General features: G+C 37.5%; 1 protein-coding gene across 4 annotated transcripts; it reads right to left on the bottom strand.

Moving 5' to 3' along the window:
- Positions 1-1,340: 1,340 nt before the first annotated feature.
- On the bottom strand, positions 1,341-13,070 carry lhx9 (LIM homeobox 9). 4 transcript variants are annotated; one of them, XM_066647449.1, is made up of 6 exons: positions 13,029-13,070; positions 10,649-11,012; positions 9,436-9,638; positions 8,073-8,428; positions 4,795-4,997; positions 2,533-4,280 (listed from the first exon to the last, which is right to left on the bottom strand). In XM_066647449.1, exons 2-6 carry the CDS (start codon positions 10,820-10,822, stop codon positions 4,026-4,028), a joined length of 1,191 nt encoding a protein of 396 aa, XP_066503546.1. In that variant the 5' UTR covers positions 10,823-11,012; positions 13,029-13,070; the 3' UTR covers positions 2,533-4,025. The 4 variants fall into 4 exon arrangements, with proteins under 4 accessions (XP_066503548.1, XP_066503546.1, XP_066503545.1 ...); XM_066647448.1 differs by lacking the exon at positions 13,029-13,070 and adding an exon at positions 12,866-13,007; XM_066647451.1 differs by lacking the exons at positions 2,533-4,280; positions 13,029-13,070 and adding an exon at positions 1,341-2,096 and having other exon boundaries at positions 10,649-11,226.
- Between the last annotated feature and the right edge of the window lie 2,418 nt (positions 13,071-15,488).

Below are 15,488 nucleotides of genomic sequence, written 5' to 3'. Positions count from 1 at the left end.
CATCAATATGCTTTTCAGATCGTACATTAGTTAAAGTCAACAGAAACACGTATGCTTGAGTAAAGTGAAATTACTCTAAAAGAATCCACTTAATAAAGTATTTCTGTTTCATTACTATACACTGTATCCTCTGCACTCCGCCAAAACGGTTACAATGAATACCACAATTTTACTACAGATACATTAAGAATTAAAGCAACGGGTCAATTCCAAAATCCCTGAATTAGCAGGTTTTATATACGCACACCAGCGTTAGCTTCATGTAATGCTTGTGTAAGCATTTTGGGAACAGTATTTAAAATTCAAGTCAGCATGATGTACTCAGCAATTCAGCAAATAGACATTGATTGATTTTATAGAGAACCGTTAATATCAGGCCACGTGAAAAGTTGCACGTGAGTGCAACAAAAAACAAAAAGCATGTCAGATCAAAACCTTTCATTTCCATATTTCTATTACTTGTGTATTTCTTTTTGTGCTGCGCTCTGCTTTATATTAATATATAATTATAAATGGGCCTATTATCCGGGATAACGTTAAAACAACGTCTATAAAACATTATAATAACGTTTTTTTCTCTGACAGTGATGATGTAAATTCATATAAAATGCCTACTTTTGTTACTTGACCTTACAAGTGGAGGGTCAGGGGTCCGTCTTCTTGCTTCCTGTGGGCTGTGGTGGCCGCCACGTTTTAGCAGCCTTTGTAAAAGTTCTTCAGCATGAGTCATCGTTGTCTCTCTCCCTCTCTTTCTCGAGCTTCCTCAAAGGCCTGGCATTTTACAGCAAATTTTGAATGAAAGTCCCTGAACTTGCTGGCTTTAAGAGGCTCAGAAGCGTGCTGTGACTTTCCTCCAAGGACTAACCACTGTCTAAACTCTTAAAATCGGAACCGTTTGAAGCTGTTGGCCTGTATTACACCTCACTTGTACATTTTTAAAAGATAGAATGTAAGAAGAATAACTCAATCAGTTTAGATATTCTTGATGCTAGGGGCTCCCTGTTACAAAGAAACAAAACCATTTTCTAATCAGAACAATGTGATTAACTGGGTGAGAGTGTATAGATATAAACAATGCACTTTATTACTAACAGTGACTAATTTGGCAAAATGTTTACATCAATGTGAGGGTAGAACATGTTTATAGTTTGGCTTGTATACGTAGTTAATGTATGTGGTGCACATTTCAGTGTCAGAACGCACCACTGTGCTGGCCAGCCAATCTTTATTACCCCTTTTCTTGAGAAAATGCACCAATGCGTAATGCAAAAAGTAAGCCTCAAAACAAAGGAAATTATTCATACTTCAGAAAGAAGTATTTTATTATTCAAATAAGGCATGCATTTGTGGATTTTTGTTCCATTTCCATGGGGAGGGTCTTGGTTTCACAAGGGAAATGTGTTATATGGTTTATTATACAGTTTGCAACAAATGAAACATCAAACAAAATAATAGTGCTAGTCATCTTTGTAAAAGGTAAACAGATGATAAGGTGCATGCAACATATGAATCTTTTTTTTAAACTTCTTGTTTTGATAGAGTCGTATGGCAGAGTTCTCGTCTCCAGATTGTGTCTGATCGTCATTCTGCCATTCTGCTGTTCAGCCTTAAGGAGGCTGTGTGTGTATGAGAGCAACATTCATGAAGAAGGTTTTATAGCAATTACAGGCATGTGTGTGTGTGTGATATTTGTGTGTGTGTGTGTGTGATATTTATGTGTGTGTGTGTGTTCTGTTTCATCAGGTCATCCTATTATTTTTGTTATATACAATCAGAAATCTATACAATTGTTTTTCATTGTAAGTGTCATATAAAGAGCAGCTGTAGCTCTGTAGGAACAAAGATATAAGAAAAAGCTCACATATCGAGTGGGTTCTCCTCCCAGCGTGGACTCAAATATTCAGAAGAAAGTTTTTAGAAAGGGTTTTGTATTAGGTTTTTTGTTGTTGTTGTTGTTAGCACTAGCATCTTATCCTAATATTGTCTTTGTCTTCAATGGTGAGGAATTCCGATCAAAGTTTCCCCCTTCTTTTAATACTTTAGGGAATTTTCAAACGCCGTGAAGTATGGCTGTAATGCCCCAAGATTTGTTCTCCCTGAAAGAAATCATAAAGTAACAATATATTAAACTACAGAGCAACCTGGCTTTAAGAGGTTTGCATTTAGTTTTACTTCAGTGCTTTTTAAAATTATAAATGTGAGCGCTCTAGCAGTTCAGTTGAGTTCATTTGCTTTATAAAGTAGCCATATTCATGCATTAAAAAGCAATCCTCATATATTTTTTTTTCTATTTCTTTGTGTATCAACCACAGGGCTTTGGTGCAAATCCATGGGGCATTACATTGGAACAGTAAAGAGAATGAAATTGGAAATCAATATTAAAAATGAGAGCAAGAGATGTGCAGGAAGGAGTTTTGACTGGGTAACAATTATCGAGATCACGTTTCTGTTGATGTGACCAAACAACCGCAACAACATAAATAAAATGGTTGAGTAATGAAAAATAAAACTCTGTTAAAGCCAAGTGTTTTTTTTTATTCACACAAATTTAATAAGATATAACAACCGTTTGGTCCATAAATATTTAAGGGGAAATAGTTTCTATACACCATCTTTTTTTTTTTTTGTCAAGAAACAAGGAAACATGGACAATCTTGATAGAACACGTACTGTACTATTAACACGAAGATCAATATATAAGATTCTTGGATTTACCAACTATATTTGAAAGAGTGCACAACTGCTTTCTATGACATCGCTGCCCCCTTTTGTAACAGAATACACCATTTAAAAAGATCATCAAAAAATCAGATGAAAAAAAAAACAAACAAACAAAACAAAAAAAAAACTGTAAAAAACTAGTGAGGCGTTTCAAAGGATGTGAATCAGTTAAACAAACAGACATGTATCTCCTGAATTTCACAAACTCTCTTCCAAGTTATAGCATAAGGCACATAGCAGAACTGAGTTAGACATCTACTTCATGAAGTAGATCTAGAGTACCACTTTGTTCTACAACAGAACAAATTTCCCATCACACAATGAAAGAATTCACCCTAGCAGGAGCCGGAACAATCCTTAACCCTCGCTCACTTAAGCTTCCAGTCAGAATAATCAAGATTTTTTTGGTCTGTTCAGTGGCAATTGTCCAAAAAAAAAAAAAAAAACGTGTTAATGCTTAAGAAGAGAAAAAAAATGCCTTGTGTCTTTCTCACCACGCTTGATAACTGTTGTTGTCCTTAATTCAGTTCCACAATTAAAAAACTCCCACGTTTATCATCTCTAACTCCACTGATTCTCACTGTCACCCTGAGCAGCACCTTCATAATGCACTTTCCACTAGCAACAGTATTGTCACTGGGCAACTGTATACTTCACAATTTAAGGGCAGGTGGAATACAAAAGTTTTGATAAAAGTGCTTTTCTGTACAATCATTTGAAAAGTGTCCCATTCTTTCAAGAAAAAAAATTGAGATGAGGTTTCCTTCCACCATCTTGCCAATATAGGGATCGTAACATTTTGAACAGTTACCACTGCACAGATGATCTTTTTTATTTTACCCTAATTAGAGCTTTGTTGGCAATGATAGTACTACCTTGAGGTTGAAGCATCCACCTGGCATTTGAGTTGTAAAGCAGGAATAATGTCTGTGTCTGAGACACAGAACGTCTATGAAAACAAACCTATAAATAAAACGCATTATAGATTAATGCTAACGTTGGGCGTAGCTTGGTACAAAAAAGAACAAAAAAATATATTCCAGCTGTGCTTTAGGCATAATATCCATATTTTAAGGGCTAAAATATACCAAAAGTAGGCATAAAACCTAACTAACATAGTGCATAAAAACACATACATGAAAACTCAGCTGCCAAGTGGTTGCAAATGCTACACAATAAAATTTCCTCCTTCATTTTTTAGTCTCTTTGAAAAGGGTCTGTCTCTGGTCGCTTAAGGGTGTCTTGTGAACAACAACAAAAAATAAAATTTTGAAGAGAAAATAAAAATCAAAAACAAATTTGTGTTAGAAAAGGTTTGTCAAGGTAGTTTGTGGGGGACTCCCGGAATCGTGGCTGTCCAAACTAGAGGTCACTGATGTTACTACGGTGATAGAGGGATTGGTCAGGTCTGTTAGTGTGGTGGCGGTGCTGGGCGGGGTCAGTGCACCGCTGTCGGAGGAGGGTGGAGGAAGTGACGTGCCATCAGCCTTATCAACACCCCCATTCTCCTGCCGCAAAACGTTCCTTCTGAATTTGGCCCGTGCGTTTTGGAACCAAACCTGCAAACCAATCCCAATGGCTTTACTTTTTTGATGTCTGCTGCGAATATGGTCATATTACTCTCCTATCTCTACAAAATTAGCAATACAAACTTTACCACTACTGAACAATACTACAAAGCAAGAAAAGCTGTCGAAGAGATACTGTTATCGCATATTATAGAAATAAACTGGCCTCAGGTTTTGTCTTATGTCCAAATTACTGCTGTCGTTCTGGGTCCCTCTAAGAACCTTCCTGAACATTATGTGCACATCCCAGACTCCGATATAACAATAACAGCATGTTATATTTGACTAAAACACAGTATTCTAGATTTGCATGTATTTATTTTCAAACTGTTACCTTCCAATACGTCTTACTATTCAACAATATTCTGCTTCTATGACTATACAGGAAATGGATGGAACACAAAACAACACAAAGTGTTGGATGGCTGATGGGAAAAGAAAATCTCTGATAAGGGGCCATGTGAGATGACATGTAGAATTATTGGAAGACTGGATGTGTGCTTACCTGAAGAACTCTTTTGGTGAGGCCTGTTTTCTGAGCGAGCTGCTTTAAGTCCTTGGCATCAGGGTTGTGATTAATGGCGAAGTAGGACTTCATGGTGCGGAGCTGGTGATGCTTGAAGGATGTACGCATGCGTTTGGTCTTCTGCGAGGGAGGGTAGGCCTGCTGATCTCGATCCAAATGGTCGGCATCATTCTCGTTACAACCTGAGCAAGGAGATAGTGAAATAGCAAAGGCTCTCAGTGGAAAAAGCCAAAGAAATGCACAAACAAATGAAGAAAAAATGCCTAACTGTGGTGTATGTTCGCTTGGACTGAGCCTCTGGGTAACTGCCAGAATGTGAAGATATCTTAAGTGGTATCTAAATTCCTGCTGAAAAACAGCCATGTAAAAGCTAGAGAGGATTTGTTTACAGTTAAATATTGGAGATATTAGAGCCGAATAAAAGTGAGCTGAACATAATAGTGGACTACATGGCACAGAAATGCAGGAAGGAGGAGGTACTGAGTGTAGGAATGTACTCAAATAAAGAAAAAAATTCAAATAAAAAGACCCAGTTACCACAAAACCTCATAGAGTTAAGGCCATATATATATTTACTATATTTACTCTTCTATATTCAGAGCAAGTCTTTAAATCTCAAGATTTTGGTGTTCTGTATATGGAGATGTTTTTAGGAAACCCTCCCAAGTTGTTGTTTTTCATTTATTTATTAATTTATTTATGTAAAGGAGTGTGAGGAAAGTAGGTTATCTCCCTGCTACACATCTTGGGCCCTAATGTTTTGAATTCAGTAATGTTTTAATTAAACCCCTAAAAATTACAAGGCATTTGGGTGCAAAGTGTATGTAGCTTTGTCATTTAAATAAACAGTAATTGAGAATTATTAAGCAACTGAGTACTATATGACAAACGAGTCATTACAAATATGCAAAAATCGAATGTGTGCTTCAAATTACACCATTACATAAAGAATATTTGTAAAATAACATAAAATTAGTAAATGTTATTAGTAGATTTTCTTTACACAGATGCAGTTTATTTAAATTATATAAAAGTCCTCCGCTACAGGGTCATTCTTAGGTCATGAACAGTGCTGATGCTATTCATGCTAACATTTTATTTCCACATATATTAGAATTTCATTCTAAAATGTACAAAAATGTGAGCTATTCCGAGTATGTACATGTAAAAATTCTTTTTAGTATAATATATAATAAATTTAACTCACATATGAGGATCCCACAACCTGAAGCCTATCTATTTTAGGAAAGCGGTGAATCTAAGTCTATTTGAAAAATACCAAGAAATCTGCCCGCTCTTACCGACGCCTGACTTCAAAACAAGGGTATGTCTATAATATTTAAATAATTAGAAATTGCAGTAATAAATTAATATACATATTCGGGAAAATTACAAAGAGATCAACATATATTTTGTGAACGCAATATTCTGCCAAAAACTTCGCAACAAGTCCATCTGCGCCTCTTTCCACCAGCAGGTGGCGTTACTGTTTAACTCGCTCCGAGAGAAAGGCGGTTGCGAGTTTTCTGCTTTACCTCAGTGTTGTCTCTTAAAAGCTGGCGTTAACTTTGACAGCCTACTAAACAACTTCAGTACCTTTAAATTTACTGACAAAGGCCCTAAAATTGTTTCGCATTGTTCTTTTCATTATTTTTTCAGCTTTCAATCTTAAGCTTTTTTTTGCTAAACCGAAGCTGAGGGCTGAACCCTGACCTGCTCTAAAACAACTAGCAACCGTTGAGTATCAGCACTCCAAGGGGAAAAGAATGATAATATAATTGTGAGGCGTTAGGGATTTATTGAACTAAATAATATAACATTTACGTTTGAATACTACAGGGTATTTAACGTAAGCAGATAACATATGGAAACAGTATTTTATCCCATATTTATAATAAAAATGTCCACAAAGAGCGGCTAACTGAACGGGCCTTTTTGACTGGGCTGCTTTGGGTTCGTTCAGCAGCACTGACCCCTCCGCAGCTCTGTCCGCGGATTCCGACGTCGCCTTCAATTAACAAAGAACAATTAACACGCAGATTGCCCTTATTCCTCTCCATTCATGAAGAAACGGCAGAAACTTGGCACAAAAGCCAGCATTTCTTCCCGGCCAGACATTAATTGTAACTGCAATGACAAAAGAGGCGCAGCGGGGTTGCGTTATGACATTCTGGAGCTGAACACAAGAACAGTTCAACTTAGGAACAGGGCTTACACTGGCGTTTATTACAGTTTAATAGACAGGACCAGATGGATATTTCCGTCCCTGCTGTCCTTCTTTCTGTACGTTTAGTTCTGCTGGATTTACTAATTACAGATTTAGTTACAGATTAATGATATAATCAGTAAGCGAGCGTTAATTAATAACTTTAATATATTTCACACTTTTATAGCTTGAAGTACAGATCATTCACAGACACCGCAGCTGCAGTGTTAGCTTCAGTGTTCAGTACAGCATCAGTTCTTTACAAATATATTTCGTTTGTGAGACAAAAAAGAAAACCGTTAATTGGATATTTATTGGCATGTGCAGGCAACTTTTTCCATTTCAGTTATTCAAGATGTTTTTGCTTCTTTATTTGTTTAATATTGTTAGGGGCTCGGCCTGAACTTGGTCTAATCTACAGCCGGACCGTCCTGAAGATTTAATATTTCCTTTTTTAGACTTTTATTTTGGTGGGGAGAAACATTAAAAAGAATACGACGTTAGTTTAATCACTACAATTTATTTAAAGGTAAATCAGACGAACATATTCGCACGTTAAATATTTTAATGATTTCACATTAGCATTAGTTTTGCGATTTTACATTTTACATTAGCATTAATACTGTGTTTAATTTTTTCATTGATAAATTAAGTGTCCATTGAGTTTGGCGATGATTTTACATTATTACTTAACGTTTACAATTTGGGTTAATTTCTCAATACTCTACCTCAATGTTTTATTGATGGATTCAAATGCAAAAACATCCTGTTTCGTTGGAAAATAATTAAACGTGATATTTTTGCTGTATAGTCTGCAAAATTACGGCCATATTTTTAGGATTTCCGCACCAATATCTACAATTAAATAAAGAAGCCTTTTTTGTATACTAATTGTGCATTAATTTTCAAAGACGTTTATTCTCTGTAGGAGTTGTTTTAGGGTTTTCTTTTCACTCAGAGAATAAGTAAACCAGTCGTTTGGCCAGATGTGCTTGCTGTACGGCGTGGTGAATAACGGTCATGTATAGGAGCAGAAACACCAGCGCTTTACCTGAGTTGTAGGTGTTGATGTCGATGCCCATGGCTGGGCTCTTGCGCTTGCGCGGTCTGCCTTTCTGTCCAGCGCTCGTGCTGTTGAAGTACGGCAGCGCGAGCGCTCCGCTCTTGGCCGCGAGCTCGGCGTAGTTGAGCGGCGCGTGGTAGTCTCCGTGCGCGAGGCTCTCGAAGTGCGCGCGGCAGTACACCAGGCTGTCGCGCATGCCGAAGTGGTCGCCCGTGCTTAGCGTCTTGTTACACGAGGCACAAGTGAAGCAGCTCAGGTGATACACAGAGTCCCGCGCGCGCATCACCATCTCCGAGGCGGAAATGCCCAAGTGACAGCGAGCACACCTCTGCACAGAGAACCTTCTGGAGCACACACAAATAAAATAAAATAAGAAATAAAACCAGCCTTACATCAGAAGGACCATTCACTATATTAACATTAACACAGAGACACCTGGAATGTTTCTTTAGTTAAAAGTTTATATATGGAACCGTGATCACTCTGAGAAGCAGGGGATGAATAAATAGTTCATGTCCTTGTTAAGTGGTTATCCTCTTTAAACACTGCTAGAGATGGTTTAGAAATGGTTTTATGTAGCGCCAAAAATGACAAATATTTTTACCAGTGCAAAGGTTTAAAAACCCTTGTCAAGATGCATGTTTTGTTGACTCTAAATTAATAGTTCAAAGGTAATTTACAAAGAACACGCTTAAACATGCCATTTTTTCTGAAAATATTATTCACAAGTTATCTTGGTATATTGAGTTTAACATTAGGCTGTGGAAAACAAATTATGCCTGAACTTTTGCACAGACCAGCTTTTGTTTATTTTTAATCAACTAAATTCAGCAAATAATATGCACTTATCACATAGAAAACCAGCAGAACGTGACCAGGGCTAAGTCTGTATCAGTCTTACCACTTTTTAAATTTCCTTCATTGACCCTTCAGTGTGTGATATTAGAACATTACTCGACTAGCATTGTAGCATACAGTAATTAGACATAGTTTTGATTAATATTGGTTTGGTGTTTAAACATATTTTGTTTAAAAATAGCAGTATCTTGAAACAGATGAACACCTGCAGTTAGAAATGAACTGGGAATGAGTTTGTTGTGGGAATTCGCGTAGGCGGAAGTTAGCTAAGCTAATGTGTGTGGTATACTGGTGTAATAACACGAGGTACTTTCAAATTAGCAGCATCAATTATTGCAGTTGGTTCAATTTGAGAAACTGTGTGAGGGAAAGGGATGAAGAACCAGATAGGCCTAAAGGGCGGGCTTCCTCAGTCCTGCTGTACTGTTCAAGCACACATTTCCTCGTGTGTGGAACATATTTGGTGAAAAGCAGGGGTTCTGGTGGGGGTTACCTGTAGTAATCCTCTTTGCAGTAAATGCTGCCGTCCTTGGCGAAGCACGTGAGCTCGGACTCCAGGGCCAGTTTACATTCACAGCACTTGAGGCAGCGGAGGTGCCACTGTTTATCCACCGCCAGAAGGTAATACCTGTCCGAGATTTTCGAGCCGCAGCCGGCGCACAGTGCGGGCTTCTCCGGGCTCACCGAGGGCATGCTCTGCGGAAAACAACCCACAAGTCTTACACTCACACTTCAATGTTTACAGCGGGTGAATTCACTGAGAACACTCTGGTTTTGAATTGGCACAATGTAGATACGCACATCGGTCTCACGTCAATAAAATACACCAGTAAAGTTCTTGGCAAAAGTAAAATGAAAGACATTAATTGTTATATTTCATTCACATGGAAAGAAGTTTTCAGCACAGAGGAAACGACAGCTAGTGTGTTTATAGCACATTAGCCTGAAAAAAAGCTTTAACAAAAGGTTTGTATAAGCCTGAATAAGACTACATTTATAAACAGATATTTTAATTTAAATAGATTATAATTAATTAAAGAATTTCCGTTGAGGCCTCATTCCATATGCTGTCAATTAAAAAAATTAAACCAAATACTGTATTAATATATACATCTATTATTATTATTTTCCTCCATTTAATTTAACAATTTACGAAGCCAGATACTTGCGAATAAGCTTATCTTGTTGATATAACCTCGCCTTTGCAAAATGTGCTATTTTAAAAAAATCATTAGCTACATTTTAAAAAGATTTGCCAAAGAAACAAAAGTTTCTTTTAATCTTTTACTTGAACCGTGTATCTCTCTTAAGAACCTTGTTTTAATGAGATGAAGTGTGTGAGTGTAGACTTTTTAGAGGACAGCACTTTCATATATTGCAAAGAGGCTTTGATAGGGTTCCTGTACATTATGCGGGGCTCCTTTAAACTTTCAAAAGGTTCCACACGTTTACAAAATGTTTCTCTCTCTCTCTCTAAAATGCCCTATAGTTAAATAAAAACTGTTCCTCTTGATTTTTGAAAATATGGCCGGCTATATTTCTAAACCCTAAACTCTTAAGTCTAAACCCTCGGTTCTTTTATATTTCACCGAACTTGTGAAGAAGAGCAAACCGTGATTTCTCTACCATTATGACGCAACAGTCCATGTATCTTTCTGTTCCTGTCTTTAGATCAAAGACCAAACGCAGGGGAAAAAAAGCCTCACCGTCTCCCTGCCGTTCATCTGGACGGTTTTGGCGAGGCGGGATTCGGTCTTATTTCTCCTCTCCATCTCTTCCATGATTCCCTGGATATGTTCCCCGGAGATGCCGTGGAAAAGCATGGCTGCTGGACGCAATGTGCAACTGCTCTCTCTCGCCTTGCACCCCACCACTTCCATATACGGCGCTCCGCAGCCTCACACCATCCGCACCACGCCAAAGAAGAGCACCCCAAAAACGCAGCACGGATGAAGCAAAAATAATAATGACAATAATAAAATAATAGAAGAACGCAGACACTCTTCAGCGCGCCACCTTGCCAGCAGAGACCTTAGAAAACACGAACATTTGGTGGAGCTCCGTCAAAACCTTAAAAATAACAGAAAAAGAAAGAAAAATCAGAGTATAATCCTGGTGATAAGGCAGCAGGAAAAGCTTGCGCTGAAATGAGATGTTTCTAAGTTAGGCTTAGTTGAGATTAGTCCCGGTTGGCTGTTAGGGATCCGAGTGCTGGAAAGTGGAGTTTGGGACTGTGTTGAGTTGCAGAGCCTGTGTCCTATTTGTGAAGAGGAGAGCACACGCCTGCCCAGCCTGGGCTAGTTTGGGAGGAGGAGGAGGAGTTCGTCTCTCTCTCTCTCTCTCTCTCTCTCTCTCTCTCTCTCTCTCCCTCTCTCTGACTTCTCCTCACCAACAAAGAGCTGTCACTCTTCTCAAAATCCCCATGATGGGAGATGAGGATATGAATGCCCTCTGTTTTTATCTGTTTACATTTATCACTAGCTAGCTCCCAACTAGCTAGCTAACGACTCCTTTATCAGTTCTTCAGGTCTGGCTTTGTTTAATATGTTTTCTTGCCTTTTAGTAACTAGTTAGGGTTCAGGACTGGACTGTGGTGTTAAACACTTGATACATTTCCACTTCGTTGTGCCCGTGAGGACAGTAAAGCTTTTAAGATTTAACGTTTCAGATTTTTGGGAAAACTTGTTCTGAGAGATGGAAAAGTGTGTGTGACTTGGTCTTGAGTGTAAACATTGTAATATGTGCTTGAGAGGTAACTCGATTTTAATGAAACTAAAACTAAACTGTTACATTTTTAACATTGAATTTGCTACGCTTTTTTGTTTGTTTTGTTTTTGGTAATTTACACTAAAGTTAGCTTTTGTGTAAAACATAATTTCCGAACCGTCGATGGGAAATAGTATTAAATATTTTTTTTCGTTCTGTAGCATGTAAAATGTAAGATGTTCAATATAAATAATATACATTATTTATTTTTTAATTTATTGTTATTCGCTGTAAATTTCATAGATTTATGAAAAGCCGTATTATTTGTTTATTGTGTTGATTTCTACATGTCCAGCTGCAATCGTTAATACGTGAATTGCTGAACTGTATATGGACAATAATTATGAAAATATAACGGAAGAGGTTACATTTGGGTGAGCATAAGCAGTGTGATGGGAGGTAAATGTCCTGATCCTTTTGTCTGTTTTCGCTCTGTCAGTTTGATCCGATCGTGTGAGGCGTGACGGAAAAAGACACCGAAAATTAGATTCACATTCAAAGAACAATCGCCAAATTTAACGCTTTCAGAAAGATTTACTGCAACACTTGACATTAAGGGCAATGCTCACGTGCTAGAAGTATACACACAAAGATGAATTTCTAATTGATCTGCTGACCTTACAAAGTTTGTCTCGCTCCTGCGTGCCTTAAAACCATTTTACGTGATACAGTGACTTTTTACCTCATTTTTATTTTAATTTATAAACCATTAAATCACGGAAATATTATACTAAGTTATAGCCCAAAGTGCAACCAAATTGTTCTAATCTGAAATGACTCGTTTTCGAGATTTAATTAAAATAGATTCTTATGCTGAAAACGCTATTTCGTTACAGGCATAAACCTTTTACACGTTTTTATTTTTACAGATTATTGTTTAATTTTATCAGAAAAAATTGAAAGTGATAATTACAGAGAAATAACGATTAAATCAAAACACCCGGTTAATAATCTCGTGTTAATTTTAATTTGTTATTATTTAAGGGCCGGTGTTAATTATTTCAAAAACAGACCTTATGGTAACATTTGAAAGGAAGCTAAACGAAATGTATGATCTATAAATATGTTTTTTAAATATCTAGTCAGTTATAGTCACGAGGTATAGCTAAGAGGTGATGAGAAATTCAGTTCTTCTGTTCTGCCTCAGCTCATCTTACCTGTCTGCATTTGTCAAAATAAAAATAAAAAAAAAAACAGATCCCAGCTTCCAGACGTGAAATTCCAGTAATATTTTGCCCATACACAAGAAAAAACTAGTTTCACCAGAAAGAGCTGTAGTTGTGTCTTATAGAGAAAGCTGGAGAAGGAGGTGGAGATTACCGTGCGCTGAGGTGCTGGAGGAGGATGGAGTCACTGTGCAGTCCACAGCAGGGTGAAGAGGATGAGAGAGAGAGAGAGAGAGAGAGAGAGAGAGAGAGAGAGAGAGAGATCCTACCAGCAGATGGGGGCTGTTCCTCGTTTCTTCTTCTCCATGTGGGTGTCAATTACAACACAGCCAAGCTAGGAAAGAATTTACATGCGTGTGATTCGCTTTATTATTTATCTGGAGCGCGAGGCCTTGTCCGCGTCTTGAAAAAAATCCAAATATCTCCTATTTTTCCTCTTTTTCCCACCGTGAGCGCGCACGTTCAAAGAACATCCGCTTCTCGTTTATCAATACTATCGTGTTTGGACCCCAACGGTCAATTAATGTTGTTGTTGTGGCTATTGTTGGCATATTATTGTATCATTTTCTTCAATCACATCTTCAATCCTCAACTGACGTCACAATTAAACGTATCATTACCGAAACTGTTGACTTGTTTTAAGTTTATAATATTGGGGAAAATACCTTCTGTGCTGACGTTATGGAACGTTTTATTTTTTTCTCTCCAGCAAATACATAAAAAGCATGCATTAAAAATTCAGAAAATATGTACTACACGTGACTGTTCCCTGTAGAGGACGTGTTCACTTATTTTAACCACAGAAAATGAACGAGTCATCATTTCACCAAGGGTGTCCACAATTTTTGCATGCGGTTTTACTCAGTATGGGAATAACCATCTGCCGGTCAATACCACTGAGATAAATAAAATTCCAAATCAAAAGCTCAGGCTGGCATCTCCCAGCACGTCTTTTACCGAGAGTTTAGCATCAATACGTGTTTAAAAAATATTGGTGAACTCCTGCAGAAGCATCACAGCGAATCTTAACCAGACAGGAACATTACTGTAACACACCGAACCGTAGGGTATGTTCTTATTTGGTGTTTGAGAGGTAGAAGCCATTGCTTCTTCATACACACTGACCCATAATCCACTCTCACTGTATATGGTTTTACAAGTTCATGACGTGTAGAGGCAAAAAGAGAAGCACTGTGCACTTGAAGAATACACCCTACCCTAAGATAAACAAACTTGTTGAAGAAATATGCTTTTAACGAGTCTAATTTAAATGAGTGAGTGATTTTTTTTAAAGCAGCCCTTAATTAAGATATTTTAAATGTATATTTCAAAGCTGGTTATATATATTTATTTTCCATCGCACTCCAAGGTGAAGTGAAAGGCTTTACCTCAAGCTCCAACAAGATATTCGTTGAACTGACACACAACCATATATCAGTTATTAAACTAATGTCCCCATATGTCTGACCTGGTTTAAAATGTCCAAGGCAAACCAGAATTTCCTCTATTTTTGTTTTCGAAAATAAGAGGAAAAGACCTCGATGTAGTGTGTAAACAGCGATAAACTTTCCAAATATAACCCTCATTCCCCAGAGTATACAGTCCATAACTTAAAACTACGCTGCAAAACAGACTGTTTTTATTCGTTTTGTTCTTTTGTTAAAAAAAAACCCTTTATTTGTTTGATCCATTTGCAGCCTACAGCGGTTTAGCAAGGGGAGGTGTTAACAATGTAATACAGAGTAGCCAATCAGAACATAGCTAATATAAATATTTCAGTCGTTAAGACAATATGAAAAGCACAGTTTTTCTGATTTAGCTAAAGAAGAAATGGACTTGTAAAAATGGATTAAGATTGTGTTGGGATTAAGATGTTTTCGTGGCATAACACCACAAATTCAGAAAGGGGAGGGCAGCAAGAAAAATGCATTTGGGCCCTTTAAGACGTTTGTTGTCCATCTTCCTGACCTTAGGACGCCGTACACAATGACTGAAATGGAATCGTTTCCAAAATTAAGATTCCTAAAAGGTTCTAGAAAATGTTTAATTGAGTCTGTAAATAATTTCTGAACTTTAAAAAACATAGATTTTTCACACCACATCACCACATATTTACAGAAATAATTCTATATAAAATGACAGATGGACGGCTGGATTGAAGCATGGAGTTGGTGTATTTTGTTAGCACCCTAGAGCCACACAGTATACAATAGTGTAGTTTATAAAAGCAGAGTATATTTCAATGAGAATAAATAAATTAATAAATAAAGCATAAACACTGTTAACTGTATAAAACCCTAATGATATGTCATGTAGTATTTTGGCCTCCTGAATCTACTTTGCCACTTTTATTTAATGCATGGAGCTTGTGACCAACAATGGCATTTATTTACACTCATAGATCTGTTTTCGTCGCGGATACAGAAATGTCCTGTGCTGTCATGCTACACTTTTGGAAGCCAGGAATTCACATAGCAGATGCTGTGCACCGGCATTTAGAGCTTTGATTCTGATTGGGGATGTTCGTTCTGGAGAGCCTAATGAGAATTTACAACCCACCCCCCCTCCCCCCCAACCACACACAAACTTTCCCCTTCCTCCCTTCCTCCATCTC

The sequence above is a fragment of the Hoplias malabaricus genome, chromosome 16 (assembly GCF_029633855.1).
Source record: "Hoplias malabaricus isolate fHopMal1 chromosome 16, fHopMal1.hap1, whole genome shotgun sequence".
NCBI classification, from domain to species: Eukaryota; Metazoa; Chordata; class Actinopteri; order Characiformes; family Erythrinidae; genus Hoplias; species Hoplias malabaricus.
This window is presented reverse-complemented; position numbering and strand designations above follow the sequence as displayed.